This window comes from Anolis carolinensis, chromosome 1 (assembly GCF_035594765.1).
Source record: "Anolis carolinensis isolate JA03-04 chromosome 1, rAnoCar3.1.pri, whole genome shotgun sequence".
Classification (NCBI taxonomy): Eukaryota; Metazoa; Chordata; class Lepidosauria; order Squamata; family Dactyloidae; genus Anolis; species Anolis carolinensis.
The window spans coordinates 19,195,657-19,217,408 of record NC_085841.1 but is presented as its reverse complement, the minus strand read 5'-3'; the positions used below and the strand labels follow the sequence as shown (position 1 = coordinate 19,217,408).

General features: G+C 38.1%; 2 protein-coding genes across 10 annotated transcripts in view; one reads left to right on the top strand and one right to left on the bottom strand.

Moving 5' to 3' along the window:
- Positions 1-21,752, top strand: part of map4k3 (mitogen-activated protein kinase kinase kinase kinase 3) — an 87,892-nt gene that overhangs the window by 1,257 nt on the left and 64,883 nt on the right. For 8 of the 9 annotated variants that reach the window (XM_062968910.1, XM_062968908.1, XM_062968907.1 and 5 more), the window contains exons 2-4: positions 15,490-15,547; positions 17,029-17,119; positions 19,611-19,675. In XM_062968910.1, coding sequence (XP_062824980.1) covers positions 15,490-15,547; positions 17,029-17,119; positions 19,611-19,675 — 214 coding nt within the window. Of the gene's footprint in view, positions 1-15,489; positions 15,548-17,028; positions 17,120-19,610; positions 19,676-21,752 lie in introns of those variants that run through there. The other variant, XM_062968914.1, reaches the window with a different exon arrangement.
- The window catches only part of tmem178a (transmembrane protein 178A), a 92,358-nt gene that overhangs the window by 44,327 nt on the left and 26,279 nt on the right, over positions 1-21,752 (bottom strand). The gene's annotated exons all lie outside the window — the stretch shown is intronic.

Sequence of the window (21,752 nt, the reverse complement as noted above, 5' to 3'; positions counted from 1 at the left end):
ACAAGATGCCTAAAACAACGCATAAAATAAACGCACAGTACAATACAAAATAAAACCACTAGTATATAACACAACAGTAATATACATTCACATACTTGTGGCATCATGTCATGTCATATTGCACTTCATTCCAGTCCATAAACATTATGGTGTTTCTTATCACTCCAGCTTAGTTTCCTTCACTACAGGTCTTTGTAAACAGGAAAGATTTTTATTGGTTCTTGAAAGAAGAAAGAGAGGGAGCTATTTTAATTTATTTTGGGAGGGAGTTCCACAGGGTCAGGGCAGCCACCAAAAATGCCCTCTCCCTCATCTCTGTCAGTAACTTGCAATGATGGTGGAAGTGAGAGTAGGACCTCACCAGAAGAACTTAAAGAGTGGGCCAGTTAGTATGAGGAGATGTGGTCATATCTTGAATACCAAGGAACCTGTGTAAATTGAGGTGTCTACCAATTGTTCATCTGATACAAGCCCAGCCAAAGAAACAATGGAACAGGAGCAAAGAGAGGAAGCTGTGTCATTGGACTTTATAAGAACAAGACTGTTTTTGATGATCAAGTGAAAGCTCAATTAGTGCAAAATCCACAGACTCCATTGCCAGGATATGTATTTCCTGTGGATAAGAAGAGGTATCTAAGTTTTCAACCCATGTGGTTCAGCAGTTAGCCTACTCATTTCATGTACAAGGTGCACTCCTTAAGTACGGTGTGGTGTTTGGAGGAGAAGTTGGGGGTAAAGGTGGTCATCAGAAGCTTGGTATATTGGTTGCTAAACCATTTATGCAATGGAAAAATGCAATAGAAGTCTTCAATAGACACAAAAAAGCAAAAAAGAACTGACTTAAAGAGGGAGCAATGATTCAGGACCTATTACCTGTAAAGAACCTTTGCACAATTATTGTAATTTCAGGGCCTAGTAATTTCTCGTGCCAGATCAGGAGAAACTGGCCTGAAAAGTCATGGGGGAGGGGGGCGGAATTTCAACTCTTCCTGAATTATTTGTTCTGGCTCTATCAGCCCATTTGAAAGAGCTTTGGGAGTCTTAGTAGACCACAAGCTGAGCATGAGTCAACAGCTCACAAAGCCAATGCGATTCTGGGCTGTATTCTCAAACTTCAGCTGTATGGGCCTCCAACTCCCAGAAGCCAGTTTGTTCAATGGCCAGGATTTCTGGAAGTTTGAGTCTAAAAACAGTTGGAGCGACATAGTTTGAGGGTTCTTGCTATAGATCAGGCATGGGTAAACTTCGGCCCTCTGGGTGTTTTGGACTTCAACTCCTGCAATTCCTAACAGCTGTAGGAAGGAAGTCATAGTCCCACTCGCTTCTGTTTTGCTCAGAACTCGCCTAGAATACTGCGTCCAGTTCTGGGAAGTTCAAGAAAAATATTGACATGCTTGAAGGTGGTTTCAGGAGTCTTAAGTCACATAGCTGAATCCCACATTATCTGCTTTGAACTGGGATATATGGCAGTGCGGACTTGGGGCCCTTCCAGACAGGCCCTGTATTCCATTTGATCCCAGGTTTTCTCATTATCCCAGATTATCTGACATTGTGGACTCATATAATCCAGTTTAAAGCAGAAAACCTGGAATCAGATCCTGGGATATAGGGCCTGTCTGGAAGGACCCTTAGATAAACCAGCTCAAAGCAGATATTGTGGATTTTTTTGCCTTCATGTTATGGGTTATATGGTTGTGTGGAAAGGCCCTTAGAATCATAGAGTTGGAGGATTCCTCAAGGACCACCCAGTCAAACCCCATTCTGCCATACAGGAATACACAGTCAATGCACTCCTGACAAATGGTCATCCAGCCTCCAAAAACTTGCAAAGGAAGAGGCTCCACCACACTCCCAGGTATCATATTGTACTACCGAACAGCTTTTGCCTTCAGGAGGTTCTTCCTAATGTTTAAGTGGAATCTCTTTTCCTGAAATTTGAATGCAGTGGTCCATGTGTTGTGTTTAGAAACAGCAGAAAACAATCCTGCCCCCTCCTCAGTGTGGCAAATATTTAGACATGGCTATCGTGTCCCTTCGCAGTCTTTTTTTCTCAAAGCTTAAACATATGCAGCACCCTAAGCCATGAACATGGGTGTTTTCCATGGCTAAAATGCACCAAAGATGATGCTTTAAAAAAGGGCTAGGGTGCATTCACATTGTAGAAGCCATACAATTTGACATCACTTTAAGTGATATGATCAGATGCCGTGTAAACCTGGAGCTGTAATTTTACAAGGTCTTTACCCTTCTCTGCCAAAGAATGCCGATGCTTCATCAAACTACAGCTCCCAGGATTCCACTACATTGAACAATTGCAGTCAAAGTGATGTCAAACTGCATTAATTATACTGTGTAAAAAACTTCAGTTTTCCAGGTTCCACACAATTTAGCTCTACTGTCATAATATATGTGCCCTCAAGTCACCTGTCAACTTTAGGTGATCCCATAAATTTTCTAATTTTCTAAAGCAAGGTGTTTCCAGAGGTGGTTTTCCAGTTCTTTTCTCTGAAATATAGCCTACAGTTCCTGGGGCAATCAGCCCTCTGTATCCATAAATTCTACACCCAAGGATTCAACCTTTCCTAACTTGAAAATATTTCTTAAGATATATCCAAAACAATTTTGCCTTTTTATATAAGGGATAGACGTTTACTACATCATTGAACATAATGGGACTTGAACATTCATGGATTTTAGTATTTGTGGGGTTGGAGTTAGACCTAAGGACCCAGTTTATTTGTTGGTTGTCTCCCATTCAAGTACTAACCAGAGCTGACCCTGCTTAGCTTTCAAAATCAAAAGGATTTGGCAATTTGTATACTCTTTAAACAAAATTTCTTCACTGTGCAGTATTGACCCACATCCTCCTCTTCCTAAATAATTGTTGTCTCATCCCTTGTCAGAACAATAATGAATTGAACATTCCCTGGACTTACTTCCTTCTAATGTTTTTTTGTTGTTGTTGTGTGTAGTGGGGGGGGGGGGAGATACCTGTGAGTACATATCAGATTCTTCTGATTTGTCATGCCATCAGGAGTCCAGTGCCCTTAAAAACCAAGCCAATCTTTCTTGTACTATTCTAACCATACCATACTAGCCAACTTTCTTTGTCAGGAGTATGAAGAAGAGGGTGGTAAGTGATTATATCTAGCCAAGCCATCTTTCTATGTTGTTTCCATCAGGTTGAGCTTTAGTCAGAAAGACTAGTCCCTTTCCCCCAACCTGTCAGCTGGGTTATTCATTCCCAGGGGGGATGTTCAATCTAGATGCAGTCACCAGATTTATCAATACACACCTCCACCTCAAACACTTACCCAAAGTAACTCATTTCTCAGATCTTCTCAAACAGAATGTAATTCCTGAAGCTTGTGATCATGTTGGTTTTCTCCCTTCCACTGCTTTCAGCATTTCCCTTCCCCCATCAGGTCCCATAATCCATGCTTCTTGTTTTGGAAAAATACCAGTTTCTGAGATTGGTCATCTACTCTCAGGAATGAAATCTAGGCAGTTGTGTTTTGGGTATGAGAGGTCATTGACTTTTGATGCTTGGACTATTAGTATTGGATTCCTGCCAAGTGTGTGTTGCAAATAATGTTTGTCTGTATGTGTCTTCAAGTTGCCTGTTGATTTACAGTGACTCCCATCAATTTCATAGGCTTTCGTTAGGCATAGAATATTCAGAGGTAGTTTTGCAAGTTCCTTTGTCTAATATATAAACCTTTCTCTAATCAGAAAGTGCGCGCTAGCTTTTTTGACAAACCAGAGTGTAGCTCCTGGTACAATCATGCATTGAGAAATGAAGGAAGATTAAAAATATACTTGAAAGTTGCAGTGAATAGGTGTGATGTGATTTTGTTGCTACCTTCTGTTTTAGTGTGAATCCATGCGGGAACACACAGTGCTTCCTCTGCCATTCATCAACACTTCATTTGACAGAGTCCTTAGGGCTTATTCACAACAGTGTTATAACATGTCTTTCACTGCAGCTTGAATGCATACCTTACCCTAGACTGCAAGGTTTACTGGAAATTACTGGATTTATTATGCACTTTTAAAAAGCTTATGGCATGTGTTTTAATTACTTTGCCCATCTAAATACAGGCAGTACCCAAGTTACGAACAAGATAGGTTCTATATGTATGTTCTTAATTTGAATTTGTATGTAAGTCAAAACAGGTACATTTTTAAAATGTAACTTCAGCCAAATATATATAATTATAATAGCTTTGTATCGCATATGGAAGGGGTAATACCCTTGTATTTGTTTTGCTGTCTCTGCCCCTGTTTAGAAGATTTCACCTCACCTTCTGTCCCTGTGACAATTGGATTTTGAAAAAATTGGCTTGTTGTGGAAATGGATTGATGATAAAGCTTCAGTGGAGACACCTTTTTCCCATGATAACTCTTCCAAGAGTGAATTTCCCTTCCTAGGGGTAGATTTCTCTCACTTCCTGTTGTTTCACCTCTGTTCTTAACTTATTTATTTCGTGTCAAAAGCATTGCATAATAAATAAATTTAAAAAGTGATGAAATAAAGGAAATCACAAACAGCTAAATAGTTTTAGACCAAAAGCGGGCAACAGCAACCGCATTGTCCGTAGCTTTAAACAACTCCTCCTCCGTACATGAGGCAGGACATTGTGGGCAAGCATACTTATGAAGAGTTGTTTGTTCTGCTCCACAGTCACACGAGGTGGAGAGTTCCTCCAGGTAGTGCCACCTCGCCAAGTTGTCTTTTGATCTGCCCACTCCGCTTCTGAGTCTGTTTAGGGACTTCCAAGTTGCCCATTCTTGGTTTGTCCCTAGAGGAAGACCCTCATGGGGAGCCATCCAGTTATAATAGCCTGGTTTAGCTGCCCAGAGGGACACTCTTGCTGTTGCTGGAGGAATATCAAGAGGAGTGGTGGTTCTCATGAAGCCCTTCCTTGATTTGAGTCTGGTGGGAGGAGGCTGGTAGTCATGCAGTGGGTGGCTTTCACAATGTTCAACCTTATTTCTCTCACTGTTAGCAACAACGTTCCGTCGCACGTCAGGAGGGGCAATGCCAGCTAATTTGTAGAGTTTATCAACAGGTGTAAGTTTAATGCATCCTGTGATTATTCTGCATGTTTTGTTCAGTGCTATGTCCATCTGCTTCACATGGGCAGACTTGTGTCAGACAGGACAGGCATACTCAGCAGTTGAGTAAGACAAGGCCAGGGCTGATGTTCTTATTAATTGTGGGTGTGCACCCCATACACTGCCAGTAAGTTTCCGCAGGATGTTGTTGCGTGCAGCTACTTTGTGCTTGGTGTTCATGCAGTGTTTCCTATATGTTAATGTTCGATCTAAGGTGACACCAAGGTATTTAGGTTGGAAACAGTATTCGAGTTCTTGGCCTTCCCAAGTAACTTTCAGTTTCCTGTTGGCTTCACGGTTACGTAGGTGGAAAGCACACATTTGTGTCTTGGAAGGGTTAGGCTTCAGGTGGTTCTCTTTGTAGGAGCTGGAGAGATCTTTCAAGGCATTAGTGAGTTGCTTTTCAACTGTTTCAAAATCTTTTACTTGTGTTGTTAGGCCAAGGTCATCAGCATATATAAAGCTCTTTGTGAGTGGTGGTTATGGTTGATCGTTTGTGAAGATGTTAAATAAGGTCGGTGCAAGAACGCTGCCTTGGGGTAAACCATTCTTTTGCCTCCTCCATCTACTTTTTCTGCCCTGAAACTCCACATAGAAGCTGCAGTTTTCAAGCAGGGTCAGGACAGTTTTTGTAAAGTCAAAGTCCTGGGTGATATGGTAGACTTTATGCAGCATTTTTCTATGTTGCACCATGTCATAGGCTGCCGTAAGGTCCACAAAAACTGTTCCCGTAATGCAGCCTTTCTCATAGCCTTCCTCGATATGCTCAGTCAGATGAAGAATTTGACCTGTACAATTTTTCCCTGGTCTGAAACCTGCTTGTTGTGCAATAAGCTTAGGTTCGATGACAGGTCCTAATCGATTTAATAGCATCCTCTCATATACTTTCTATAGATGACATAAGAGAGAGATTGGTCGGTAGCTCCTGGCATTGGAGGCATCTTTACCGGGTTTTAAAATGGCAATGATCTTAGTTTTCCTCCATACTCTGGGAATCTGTTTGTGTGCCAAGCATTGATTATAGAATTTCAAAAGCCAGTTTTCAGCTTTGGCCCCCAAGTGTTTGATTTGCTCCATCATTAAGTCATCTAGGCCAGGTGCTTTACCAGTTTTACATTGCTTGATGGCTTCTCTGAGTTCTTAACTATGAATCATTTGTAAGTCAGATGTTTGTAACTCGGGGACTGCCTGAAATGAGAAGGGAAAGCAAGTTGGTGTAATATGAAGAATCTGTACAAGTAAAAACACAGTGTCAGAGAATGTATACTGTGGACAAGATCTGAGGATTTGTGTAGACCTTGTAGAGTTTTGAAACTGTGCAATAGATGCCCATAAGAACTTTCTTTAAAGCCCAGAATATGGGGTTATGGAACCTGGAGAAATGAGAGGTATGCTCATTTCAGAGTACTGAAATCTTGGGTAGAGAGACCACATCTATTCCAAATATTAGCAAAACAGGCTTCAATAATGGCTGTTCAAGTTGTGTTTGTTGTTAGTATTATTTTATTTATCCAGTCTATTCCATAGACCCTGGACTCAAATAATTTAATATAATGTAAATAGATACAGTTCCAGTGAGCTGGAAGTTAGCTCCCCTGAATGTTGTGGGATTTATTGGTGTTCCAGTTTCTTTAGCAGTCTTTTCCAGTCTGGTTTTCTTTGGAAATATTGTAATATAATTCTCATCATCCTTACCCAGTATGACCATTGAAGGTGGTGGGAGTTGTGCTGGAGGTTACAAGGTTTGTCTACAGGATTGAGCTTTGATTTTTCATTTGTGTTTGTCGTAAAATAATACTTTGCTTCCATTTATGGCATTTGAATTAGAAGCTACTTAAAATGCTATACGTGAGCAAGGGTGTGTGTGTGTATGTGTGTGTGTGTGTGTATGTATGTGTGTGTGTGTGTGTGTGTGTGTGTGTATATATATATATATATATATATATATATATATATATATATATATATATATATGTATGGAATTATTTTGCTGGACTATAATCTGATAGATGCATTTCCAGATTCCACTTCATTTATGTTTTCTTTTAGTGGTCTATGAATCTTAGTTTGTCATCTTTAAACAAGTTCATGTCATATGTTAGAGTTACTGTAACTTACTAGGGTAATTTTGAGAATGAACAGAGAAAGTACTGTAAAATATTTGGGGTAAAATAAAAGATAACAAATAGAGAAAACTGGTAATTCTAAATAATTTTTTAAAAGAGACACGATTAGAGAAGTTGCTTGAAAACAACAGATGTTTTTCTACTGCTACTAATGTTAAATTATTATTATTATTATTATTATTATTATTATTATGTTTATTTATATCCCACATTTTCTCCATAAGGAGACTCAAATTAAGAGAAATGTCTATGGAAAGCATCTTAAAATTTAACTGGTTATAAATTAATGTGTGTTTGTATTTATGTGTGTTATGTACACATATGTTGAATGTTTCCAAAGCCTGGAAAATCAGTCACTTGGTTACTTCCCAAATCCTGAGTTGTACAGTGCTGTTTAATTGACTTCTGTATTTGAGTAATCCTTTGTGAATAAAGCACTTATTCTATTAAAGTGAAAATAATTCTGTTGCATAAAATTGTATGTATCTTCTGAGAAGAAATTCAGAGTAAATGCTGAAAAGCTCAGTTATAATACCTTAATGTGTTTTACGAACAAACTTGGTATGTAGATAATACATGGAAAGAAAGTGCATGCTTGAGTCAATAATATTTATACATGATCTTTAGTTTCCTTATGTGTTCTACAAGAATCGCAGACTTGGACAATTTGGATTAAAGATTCACTTGCAATTTTTCCGTAATCAAAACAATCTGTAGTTAATGTAGCATAGTACCGGCTATTAGAAGAGCTCCACTAGTACAGTTTCCAGCAGCAAGTAGAGATTTAATTCTTGTACTTGGAAATTACTTCTAGCTTCATGCACAACATTCTTGAAATATGGTGTATAAAATTACCTATGTGTAGGGTTGTTGTATCTTTTCTGGGCTGTATGGCCATGTTCTAGAAGTATTCTCTCCTGACGTTTCGCCCACATCTATGGCAGGCATCCTCAGAGGTTGTGAGGTATGGAAAAACTAAGCAAGGAAGATATATATTTCCAAATATATATCTGTGGTAAGTCCAGGGTGAGAGAAGAACTCTTTGTCAGTTGGAGGCCAGTGTGAATGTTGTAGTTAATCACCTTAATTAGCATTGAACCACCTAAACTGTGCCAATGGATACTCCACCATGGACATCAGAAGAGCTGTAAGGCCAAGAGCAAACCAGGAGAGTAAAGACAAAGATCCACCCAGAGGAAACGTGTTCTTACCATACATCAAGGGAACCACTGACCACATAGGCAAACTGATGAAGAAGCACAACCTACAAACTATCTACAGACCCACAAAGAAAATCCAACAAATGCTACGGCCATCGAAGGACAAGAGGGATCCTCTCACCTCTGCAGGAGTCTACCGTATACCATGCAGCTGTGGACAAGTCTACATAGGGACCACGAAATGCAGTGCCCAAACACAAGTCAAAGAACGTGGAAGGCACTGCAGACTCACTCAACCAGAGAAATCAGCCATAGCAGAGCACTTGATGAACCAACCTGGACACAGTATATTATTTGAGAACACAGAAATGCTTGACCACTCCAACAACTATCATGCCAGACTACACAGAGAAGCCATTGAAATTCACAAGCATGTGGACAACTTCAACAGAAAGGAGGAAACCATGAAAATGAACAAAATCTGGCTACCAGTATTAAAAAACTAAAAAATCAGAACTGTAAATAAGAAGCAACACTCTGAAAACAGAGGAGTTCCAGACATGGGAACCAGGGGCAGCTAACGACTCTGAACAAAGGATGCCCCCTGGCAGGAAGAAGCCAGGTGATGAAGCAATTCAATGCTAATTAAGGTGATTAACTACAACATTCACACTGGCCTCCAACAGACAGAGTTCTTCTCTCACCCTGGACTTTCCACAGATATATATAAACCTTCCTTGCTTAGTTTCTCCATACCTCACAACCTCTGAGGATGCCTGCCATAGATGTGGGCGAAACGTCAGGAGAGAATACTTCTAGAACATGGCCATACAGCCCGGAAAACATACAACAACCCTGTGATCCTGGCCATGAAAGCCTTCGACAACATACCTATGTGTATCTCGTGTACATGAAACATCAATGCATTTTGTGTTTAGGCTTGGATTTCATCTCCAAAATATCTCATGATTTATTATACTGTATATGCAATTACAGATACTGTATTTCCAAATTTTAAAAATGTCCAAAATTTAAAACACTTCTGATGCCAAGCATTTTGAATAAAGGATACTAAACCTGTACCAGTATCAGTTTTATGCTCAGTTGGGTTGCAATAAAGGGTTTTTACACATGTGCCCAAAATGCTACCTCTCTTCCTATTACATTTCTGTCTTTAACAATGGTTAAATATACATTTGGCTAGAAAGCAAGTTGAAACAATGCTTTGCCTTTGAGAAACAGGGTTAAAGAAAGTAAAATCTTAATGTAATGTCTACTAGAAAATATGGCTGGGCTACCAGCTTCAGCCAGAATTTTTGGACACCTGACTTTTGACTAATATTCACTTCTCTAATGCAAAATATTTGTTTTTTCATCCAGTTTACACACTTGTTGTGGACATTCAAGTCATTGCTGGTTTTTTCATGGAAAGATTAGTTTGGAGGAGGATTGCCTTTGCCTTTCTCTGAGGAGGAGAGAGTGTAGCCCCATGTGCTTCCATGGCCAACTGGGGATTCACATCCCATTCTCCAGCAAAGGATCAAACCAGTATCCTTTGCTGCTCAGATTGCAGTTACATTAGCCATTATTATCCAGTTATAGTTACGTGGCAGATCCAAATGAAATGCTGCAATTGTTAGGTTATGGCATCTTTCAGCTCTATTTAGTATAAAATAGATTTGTATAACAAATATGTATTGTTAGTTCAGTGTTTGCACATTTAATATATTAAAACCTGAACACTTTATTAGCAATCTTACACAAAGCTCAAAATTCAGTAATAATAATAATAATAATAATAATAATAATAAAACTTTATTTATAACCCGCCACCATCTCCCCGATGGGGACTCGGGGCGGCTTACATGGGGCCATGCCCAGACACCATACAATATAACAAAATAAAACAATATATCATAACACAATATAATAGTACAAAAATAATCATATACATTACAACACAAATCAGAGCAGACAGGGCGGGCCACATGAACATTTAATTAAAAACTCGGGAGAGAGAGGCATATAAATAAAGAGAACAGGGGTATAAGATGGAACAGTCCAAACAGTCCAAAGGATAAAATCCAAGGGGAGTAATCAAAAAGGTATATAACATTTACTCCCCGAAGGCACATCGAAAAAGCCATGTTTTTAGATCTTTCTTAAAAGCCAATAAGGTGGGGGCTTGCCTGATCTCAGAGGGCAATGAATTCCACAGTCGGGGGGCCACAGCAGAAAAGGCCCTCTCTCTCGTTCCCACTAGACGGGGATCACAACTAATCACAATTTAAGTAAAACCAAAGAATAAATGGGATTTAAATAAGGCTTGACTTATTATTTGGCAGTTTATTCAAGCATCTGCTCTAGTTGGGAATATAACTAGATTTAGGCTAATATCCTTTACATTCTTAAAATGACTGTACGTTTATAAAGGATGTCTTTAAAAGTATTACATTTTTTTCAAAAATTGCTAAGATTTCTGTTTCTTTGGGAATTTTCACATCTATAGTTCTGACACAGTGGACTAAAAGCTACATCTGAAATCCTAAAATCGCTACAGTATTTAGAGAGGGAGAGGGCAAGAGAGAGAACACATGCAGTATTTTCATCAGCTGGCAACTACATGTTACTAAGTAATAAATCTGCATGACTACTCTACTTTCTCACTGAATGTAAACCAACATTAAACAGGAGTGTGTGAAAGAATGAATTATCTTTTCTTAATCCTAAGAAAACCCTATGGAAATTACGGGGTTGCTGTTAATTCACAGATGACATGAAGGCATATAGGAGTGCAGACACACACACAAAGTAATCCAGTTGTTATTTGCTTTATTTTCTCTATCTTTTAAACATTTGTAAAATACTTTATCATAGAATGAAACATATTTTATGTATAATCATTTCCCCAAGTGCATTCCTCTATCATGATGCACCTTTATGGAAGGAAAGGCCTGCATAAAAACTAGGTTGCTTGCTTCCATCAAAACAGATAACTTGCAATTCTGCCCTGACTATAATGTTTAATTCTTAGGGATTACTGTATATTATATCACAGTAGTAATTCCAGTATACCAATTGGCAAATTGCAAATATTTGATATAAAATGAACTAAAGGGTTACATTTCCTATCCTTAGGATTTGAGTGGCATCTTTCTTGAGTGCCAGCATGAAATATGAAATCTTGCAAGAATTTCACTGCATGCTAAATTAGTATAAAACTGGAGCATAACAAAAGTAGTGACTGGGTCTAATTCATAATTCCATTTTAACAATGTTGCTGATGTGGCAAAACACCAACTGTTAGTAATATTGTTAGTAGAATCATGCCTAATTTTTCAGAGACACTTTCAACCTCTAGAATCCAAAGGAAGCTCCAAAATCAGCTGTCAAAATCCCTAGCAAGACCACTTCTCCATACACATTTTAAAAATCTGTATTGTACTTGTTCTGTACAATGGTGATCTTATTAGCCACTATGCATGCCAATGAAAGTTGAAATCTAATAAATGAGGATTAAATACTTAATAGACCAAGGCAGGTTAATTTCAGCAGTCCCTGAGGCTACATAACCTCTGTGGAATTTTAGAAACAAAAAAACAGCAATATAATCATTTACATGTTTACTCAGAAGTAAATTCCAGAGATTTCAGTAGTGCTTAGTAACTGTATACTGGATTGCAGCCGAAATTGTGTTATTGCATTCAATCCTTACATCTGTTAAATGCTTGATTCCCTTCTAGAGAACATTCAGTTCACAGATGGAAGGTTCTCTTTGCCAGGTTTTATAGCAAATTATCATAGCTCAAATCCTAACAGATCAGTCAATAATTAAGATAGTCACAAATTTATATCGCCTGGGTTTCTATTTTTTGGCAGTTGGTGAAGTGCTGCTGTTCTGCCCCCACATTATCTTAACTACTTGGAAGGTGAACTGGCTGTGCAGGGAACAGATCAGAGATTATATAGTTGAGTCAAACAAGAATGTATTAACTGACAAAAATTTTAGACTTTCTCTGCTCCTGAATCTCAGTACAAAGTCTATATGAGGAGCGGTAAAGTCTTTGAGAAATAAGCACAGTCCTGGCCAAACTGAGGCTCTTTAATCTTTATTTCTTCTTATTGTATCTTTCTTGTTTTGTGTTCAACTGTCTCTAAGATGGTCCCAAAATTTAATTCCGACTGGACTTAAATACAGCTCCAACTGGATGTGCTATTTTGTAGACCTTCCAGCCTTCCTCTCTTCACGTTCCAGTCACAAAAAAGCTGACTCTCTCAACAACCAGAGGTGCTTTGCCTGAGGCTCTGCCCCTGAGGAGTTTTTTTTTAAAGAGGCAGAGCGACGGAGGCTTCAAAGGCAAAGAGGCTGTCTAGACCAGTGGTTCTCAACCTATGGGTCCCCAGATGTTTTGGCCGTCAACTCCCAGAAATCCTAGCAGCTGGTAAACTGGCTGGGATTTCTGGAAGTTGTAGGCCAAAACACCCATAGGTTGAGAACCACTGGTCTAGACTGACCCTCCAGAAACTGTACATACAATATTAATCCCTCTAACTAAAAAGGGCTTAATTAGGGGTAAACAGTGAGGGTCTTCATGGGGCGCAACAAAAATCTGAAGTTGCAAGCAGAAGGACCTATCAACATTGTAGTAAAATATTTTATATACTGTATTCTGAATGTAGCTTCCTCTGTCCAACAGATACACTAATTTTCTGAGAAATATCTGAGAAGAAAGAGGCAGTCCCCAAACTCAAGGGATACAATTTTTGCTATATGAAACTTTGTCCAAGCAATCTTATCTTGAAGTGTATCATTCTCATTTCTAATTTTGTTATGGACAGTTGGATTATGAGCAGTCTTCTTTGTCTGTTCACATGCCAGTTTGCCTCTTGTTGTTGTGTTTGTTATTTCCAACACTGCAGAATTTCTTTCGCATGCTGCGTGAAATGCAACATTTGAAACCAAGTAGTGGAAAGATGCAGAGATTGTGGTGTGCGAAAATTTCCATCATGTAACAAGAAATATATTTTGGCAGAATTGCAGGGGGTGTTCCTTGACCAGGTGCCTACCATGTTCTGTGTCTGGCAGCATTTGAAAGTTACTGTCTAATATCAAGTCTGAAATGTGTTCAGACATTATTTTGCAATAATAAATGTCACTTGCAATATCCCTTAAACATTTTATTCATGACTGTAAAATAAAATATTTCAAAATCCAACATTTTCCAAATGGGAGTCCTTGGAAAATAACAGGTCATATTTTGCTTTCCTCTTTAATTTTCCCATTTTGCAACTGTAGCTTTTTATACCCACCTTCTGCTGAGACAGTTGGGTTCTAGGGTATGAAAGTCTGATAAGACACTGATGGCAGCAAATGAGCTTGCAAGTGGCTTGAATTTTAGAGCTGTGGCATTATCTAATGGTATTTGGATCTGGTAGACCTGGTTGATATTTCTGCAGTTCCTGTCTGTGGCGAGAACTTTGCATTGCAGGGGTGTACTCATCTGTCAGTACCTTCAGTCTCCTTTATGTTAGGAATTACTGCAGTTTAAATCACTCAAATAGTAATTTTCAAAGGGTTGTCTTACCATATTGCATTTATTGTTGTCCACATAGTGATGAGAATCTGGTTAATAAAATTTAACGTATAACTCAAAATTACATGACTAGATAATAGTCAAGTAAGTTGGTAGAAAAAGCAGTAACTTTTGGGGTCTTTGATATTATAGTTATGAATGTCATGTAACTTAGCTTAGAGTGTGTTTTTGGAATCATGTTTAAAAAGCTCCAAACAGAGAAATGGTTCTTATTTTGATTTTAAATCTTGACTTGAATCTTTTGGCTGTTACCATCTACAGTTCTCATTGTTAGTGGGATTTACATAACTGTTGATAATACCATTCAGCAATTGATTCAGAGGGTCTGCTTTAGTTGGAAATGTTTGAAATCTCTTTATTTGGTAGTCCACTTTTTGTAAGTCTCATGAATTTTGTTTCAAGTAGATTGTGATGTTACAGGTCTAACCTTTAACCAAATTATGATTGAAAGCACAAACCTCTGCCTAGGCCGTATATTGTGGTATACAAGCGCAAGATGCCCTTCAAAAAGTCAAACTAAATGAAAACTTCTCTGACTCACAGCTCTCTTTTTATAATCTAATTTCACTTAATAGTAATTTATTAATTACAGGTTTGTAAGAACCTCTCCTGGTTACTCAGCAATAAATCCTACTAAATTCAAGATAATTTATTCCCCAGTGGATTTGTTTAAGATTGCAGACTTGATTATGCTAACACATTAATAATGACTGACACTGACTTATTTTCATGAACTTGTCAGCATGGTGCAATGGTTTGAGCTTTGGACTATGATGGTGGAGTCCAGGTTTGATCCCTGCTCAGCCATGGAAACTTACTGGGTGACCTTGGGCATGTCACACTTTCTGAACCTCAGACGAAGGTAAAGACGAAGGCAACCCCCCTCACTGAATAAATCCTACCAAGAAAACCTCATTAGAGGTTTGCTTAGGATTAGCATAAATTGGCTAGGGCTTGAAGGCACACAACAACAATAAGACGTCTTGACCAGTGGTTTATATCCAATGATTAAATGGCACCTAATTGAAGCATTTCATTTGGAAGTTTACGAACTTCTGTTGACCTTGAGCCTTATACCCATCTATTGCAGCCTGAAAGGTTTTATGTTAAAGTAAGACTCCAGTTGAATACAATCCAATTTTACTACAAACAGAAGTAGATTTTTATCATGCAAATAGTGCCACTCCTATGTCATAGACTTGTGACGCATTATAGTAAATGTTTCTCCCAGAGTTCTAGATGACATGTGACATTTCTTTATCATCAGAAAAATATGTACTCAGTTGCTTTCCCCTCATATATAAATAGGACAGAAAATTACCTGGCAACTCTTGTTTAATGTTTAATTTTTGCCTCTCTGCCCACCAGGAGTTTATCGAGAACTCAGCCTAAATTTATGTCTGCTGATTCCAACAATTTAATTACTTATTTAAAAGCAGTGTTTATTTGCTGGCATCTGAAATTCTTTGTTTTTGTTTTGCTTTAAAATAGGCTCGGAATGTTAACTCAAGCGAATTGGCGGCAATTAAAGTAATAAAGTTAGAACCAGGTAAGCATTTGGTGTTTCCTTACTTTCATGTTTATGTTTCCTGAATTTTCCCTAATTTTATCTTGTTTTTTTGCATCCCTTTTGGTATTACGTTATTTAAAAGCGGTACACTGAAGCAGTGATGCTCAGATAATATTCTTAATCGCTCATTTTTATGAGTAGTTATAACTGTAAGAAATGAGTCCCCTCAAGGAGTGAGGGCAATCTATAAATAAAGTAGTAGTAGTAGTAGTAGTAGTAGTAGTTGTTGTTGTTGTTGTTGTTGTTGTTGTTGTTGTTATTATTATTATTATTATTATTATTATTCTATTGCAAGTTCTAAATAAAACTTAGAAAAAAGAAGTAGTAATTAAGAAGATAACATAAATACCTTGCTAGCAAGATCTGCAAAAAGGACATAAACTAGCATTTGTTCAGCTGTGTGTCCTCACAAAGTGGTTTCACTAGAATAAAATCTGTATTATATTTAAGAAGATGATCTAAGCAGGGAAATGGCTGTAGGTAACCCTTTGGCCATCTTTCAGGATCCTTTCTACATTTCAGAACACCTAAAAATCAGTTCTGTAGGGTATGGAGGAAAGATCAAAGGGATAAACAGACTGAGCAGTTTGTCCCAAGGCAAACATACAAAGAAGCTGAAGGCTTTTGGAACAGAACTGGAGATACAGTGTTCAAAGCAAAAACTATTCAAATAAATGGTGATAATAGTAGCAACAGCAACAATAACCATGTATGTTTCATATTCTTGTAACATAGAACTAGACTAGCGCTGGATCCCATAGGATGTTGAATTTTACAGTATAAACGTAGACATTCCTAAAATTTATGGTTGTGGGAAAGAGCTTGGAAAATGTGTGGGTGGTGTCTGGGTAAACATGAGAACAGTCAGTGGATTTGCAGTGCTTCCAACAATCACAGATATAACATGTCAGTTCATTGTAACAGCTTTTGTGGTCTCTCTTCCTACTGTATCAGCCCGTTGAGCTTTCGGCTGTAGGCCCAATAGGCAGGGCCTACAGCTGAGCGCCGGGCCCGCTTGGATGTAGATCTTGGCTGGCTGGCCCTGGTGCTTTGTTGCCCAAGGCCCAGAAAATCTTTGTTTTTTTCGGACCTTGGATGGAAAAGCTCATTTGTATAGGTGCCAGTTTCTGTAAGCAGCGGACGGAAATGGAAACGGGGCCATACGAATAGTACAAATAGAAACAGTGATTCCATACAAATGCACACCACTACTAAATACCATTTCAACACAGTGTGAATGCAATAATAGAAAAAGTTAATTGTTGTACTATATTATTCAATCAGAATAGTGATGCATGGACTGTGAATAATGTGGAAGTGAATAAATATATGCATTATTTATATACATGGCCATTTTGAGTAATTCCAGTATATTGAACTGTCTTACTATTTTTATAATCTGCTTGTGTCAGTTTTATTATTGTCATTTCTGAATTACAAAAAAAGTCATTTTTTTCTAGGAGAAGATTTTGCTGTTGTGCAGCAGGAAATCATTATGATGAAAGACTGTAAGCATCCAAACATTGTTGCTTATTTTGGCAGCTATCTCAGGTATAATTTTTATGGTGTTTCTTATTCATCTAAGAATTCTCACTGCTTGCAAAAATAAAAGACCTTTCATGACCCTGAGTGGGGGGTGGATTAGGTTAAGGAATTTTGCAGTACCAGCTTCTAATTAACTGTGGCATCCTGCACTCCCTAGAGAGTTGGGTCTGTCTGCTTTTTCATATTCATAACAACTCACTTTAGATTCTTGACTCTTGTTGTTGTGAATCTACACAGGACAATTTAATCCTTGTTCTGAAAATGACTTTGCATACTCTGTTCCCACCCAGCAGTTTTGCTGTTCAAGTCTCAGTATACCTTGTCTCCTAGACATAGTGGGTAATTATCTTCCAGCATCAAAAAGGATGAGCATGTGATATAGTCTAGGAAGGTGGAGGAGACAGATGGATTCTCGAGGTCTGAAAGTCTGGATGATCCTTTTAATGTGATTAGAAAAATGAATCTGTTAGTCATGCTGACTAGTGAATTAATGCTACCATCCCTTAATTGAACAGATCCTTACTACACTCCCATTTGGTACTTTCCCTTGTGCTCATTTGCCTTCAAGGCTAAAGCATGCATCCCTAGCTGTTTTTCCGGATGATCTAGTTGGCAACTTTTTCCGGATGATCAAGTTGGCGACTGGTGAAACTATTCTTTGCATTGAGTTGGAGATGGTGAGAAAGCTCGTCTGACAAATTTCCATGTGTCCACTGATAGTACGGTACATGAGGCATGGAAATGGAGCGGTGGTGGGATAACAGTTCTTCTTGGACTGTCACAGTTTAGACTCACCTTATTACAGTTTAGGACAGTGTTTCTCAACCTGTGAGTCCTCAGGTGTTTTGGCCTACAACTCCCAGAAATCCCAGCCAGTTTACCAGCTGTTAGGATTTCTGGGAGTTGAAGGTCAAAACATCTGGGGACCCACAGGTTGAGAACCACTAGTCTAGAATGTATTGTTTGTTGTTAAATTATGAATGTCTTGATTGTTGTGAATATTCAGTATTTGTCAACTACTTATTCATTATTTGTCAACTACTTATTAAATCTGCAGACAACTTCACTTATTAGTGAAGGCTATATTAGACTTCAGGTTCTGTTCAAGTTTTTAATTTGTCAAGGAATTAGTATGAACCTCTGTACAAAATGTAGTGTTAAAGTAATCCATTTTGACTTTAGGATGACAGAACTGTGTGTAAAAGCAAGACTGAGGTTCACATACTTTCTTCACACTCCTGTTTGGGCAAGAGAAAGACTTTGGCCATGTTCATTTTCATTTCCTTGAAATGTGACTTAAAGTTGTATGCTAGCTGGAAATTTTAGTTTTTAACAAATTCTGGTTTGAACTCAGCTTATTGTGAAACTGATCCAGGAGACATTTGAGGGCTACTTCCACTGCATCAAATGACTGAACATACCATTAAGCCACACTACAGGGAAATGGAAAGTAGATGCTATTGGTCACCAGTGAGGAGGACGGGAAGTCACTCAGGCATGTTCCAGTTTATGCACATAATACCAGATAGTTATGTAGTATTACAAAGATATGCAGCTACTGAGTGGTTTCTTGGTCTTTTGAAAACATACATTTTATATATTTTCATGCATTTTTATTAAAGCATTTTGTTTATCATATAGTTTTAGGTTATAACTATTTAGATCACCAAGACCTTTCTATAATGTAATGTACTTCCCAGTATGAGAGTTATCCCATATGTGGAGTGTATTACTTTGGGAGAGATGGCTATATGCTTTGGAATAAATAGGAGAGTTTCCTAAAATAGCAGAACAAATCTTGAATGGTTATTTTCTCATTATCCCAAGATGAAAGAAAATGACAACCAATATTTTGTTTGTACTGCTTAAATCTGCCAGAAAACTGAGATGTATCATGATTTTTAAGAAATTTCAATAAAATACTAATATATCCCTTGCATCTTTTACATTGTGCAGTATATCTTAACAGTACTTTGTTACTGTGTTTGCATTCTTGCAGTCTGATGAAAGATGTAGGTGTGTTATGTGTTGCTTTGTTCAGATTTATATTTATTTTAGATCTCTCCCTTCTTATTCTACAAGTTTAGTGTGGGTTATTTCATTTTTAAAATGACAGGAAAACTGAGAAAAGTCCAGTAGAAAATGAAAAGCCCACTAACTTTCTCGACTACCAGACAAACAAAATATTCTTGGATTATTTCTTTGAGCATATCTTCCAGTCAGTAAATTCCATAGTTAGTAAGAATACTTCTGCATATGGTCTTGGTGCACAGTTCAGATGGCCAAAAGAATGCTCTTTCATTCTGGAGTTTGCTGCAGAAATTGAGAAACACAGTAGTGTGTGTTTTCTATTAAGTGCCGACTTGTGTTTTGTGCAATAAACATAAAAACATATAAGGAATGTCCACTCACATGTACTCAATGTCTAGCAAATTGTCATTGAGACTGCATTCAGTGTTTATAAGTGTGCCAAACTAATGAAATATATGATTTTTAGACGTGATAAACTGTGGATTTGCATGGAGTTCTGTGGAGGAGGTTCATTGCAGGACATTTACCATGGTAAGTTTAAGAGAAGTACGGGACTCTGCAAATATAAATTAGAAAATTTAAGAGAACTCTATGATTTCTTTTGATAATGGGTTTTTAGATGAGTAAAGGTCTGTTTCCAAATCTACCTTGTTCTATCTCAACCCCGAAGGGGACTCAGAACGCCTTCTGAATTGGCAATAATTCAATGCCACAATAAGCATAAACGTGCAAACACAATATGCATCACACATTAAAATCAGTAAACACCATAAAAATCATAACATATAAATACATTAAATAAATTGTTAACAACATAACACAAAACATGAAACATTTGAGGGCTACTTCCACTGCATCAAATGACCCCAGACACACTCAGTCGATGTGGGAGACATACTTACCAAGTTTAAGGGCTTTTCTGGGTCATTTTAAGCCTAGCAGAACCTTTTTTAGAAACAATGTGAGCGAAAATAACTTCCAAATAGAAATAAAGACCTCTCCCCCGAATAAATTATCTCCTGAGTCAAAAGGTAGAAATGATTAATGCCAGAGTACATTTTGGAGCATTTAAAAAAAATAGCAGACTTTTTTTACACATGGAAAGGCCAGGGGAGCATGGTGGAAATAGCCTTTATACCCCCCCCCCCCGAGGTCATTTTGCGCACGCGCATGCTCTCTCCACCCCCTCCACACACACACACACATGTATACACACATATAGCCATAGGTGGGGGGGAAAGACATGCAGTTTATGAGCTGCCCTTTGTCCACCCCTGATGTACAATAAAGTTATTATATACCTCAAGTGCTATGAAATAACAAGTCTAAGCCTCTTCAGAATGTTTACTAGCTGTAATACTGGTTAAGACATGAGGTCTCTTGTTAATTATTTTTACTTCCCTGTTTTGTTTTCATCACTGGTAATTGTGGGTTTGTGGTTACTTGCAATATAAGATCATTTCACAATATATGAAATGTTGTGTAAAATGGAAATTAATAGGTACCGATAGATAGGGTACTTCTAAATCTTTGCTCTTGAGTGAAAAAAAATTGTGGATTCCTGTATTCAATAACAGTATATTTTTTGAATTTATGCTCCTGTCTCTACAGTATATAAAAACTGAAAAACAGGTCAAACGAGCCGAAGTTCTGCCCATTTTGCTTTGAACTAGATTATCTTGAGTCCACACTGCCATATAATCCAGTTCAGTGTGGATTTTATACAGTTGTGTAGAAGGGGCCCCAAGATAATCCAGTTCAAAGCAAATAATACTGTATAAGATTATAAATATAATATATAAAAATTACTGTGGTATAATAAAACAGGACAATATAATCTCTAAAATCAGGACAGTAAAGAACCACACTCTGAAAACAGGGAATTCCTGACAGGAAACGATCAGGGCCAGCTAACACCTCCCAACAAAGGATTACCCCAGGCAGGAAGCTGAGGAGGGAGAGAAGTAATGTGTATTATCCAACAGACCAAAAAAAAAAAAAAAAAAAAGGAACAACCAGAAATATTGTATATTCACAAGCTTTAGGAAATAACATATCTGGAATTTTATATCAGTATTGTTTGTTTATGGAGGCATTGAATGTTTGCCATTTTATGTCAAACATTCCCATCACATGCACCAGCTGTGGCATGTTCCGCTTTTTCACACAAAAACTAGACAACTACATCTGCTCCAAATGCAAACAGATGACTCTGATGGAGCAGAGGATCCAACAGCTCGAGCACCGTATTAAGACCCTTAAGGACATTCAGGCACTCGAGCTCTTCTTGGACACTGCACAACACGCTGCTGTAGATCAGCAGCCTGCATCACACCAACACCACCAAGACCATGATCAGGAACCTTATGGGGAGATCAACTCAAAGGTAGACAACCCTCAGGCTTGGAAGGAGGTCACCCATAGAAGGAGACGCAGGACCAGGCAGCCTCCGCAGAACTCCTCTGCTCAGCTGCATTTACACAACAGATTTGAAATTCTTACATCATTAACATACAATCAGGAAACACATCTTGTGGAGGACCACAGTTTCTTAGATACCACTCAGTGGACCATCCTGGATCAATGCGCAGGGGATAGCCCTGACAGG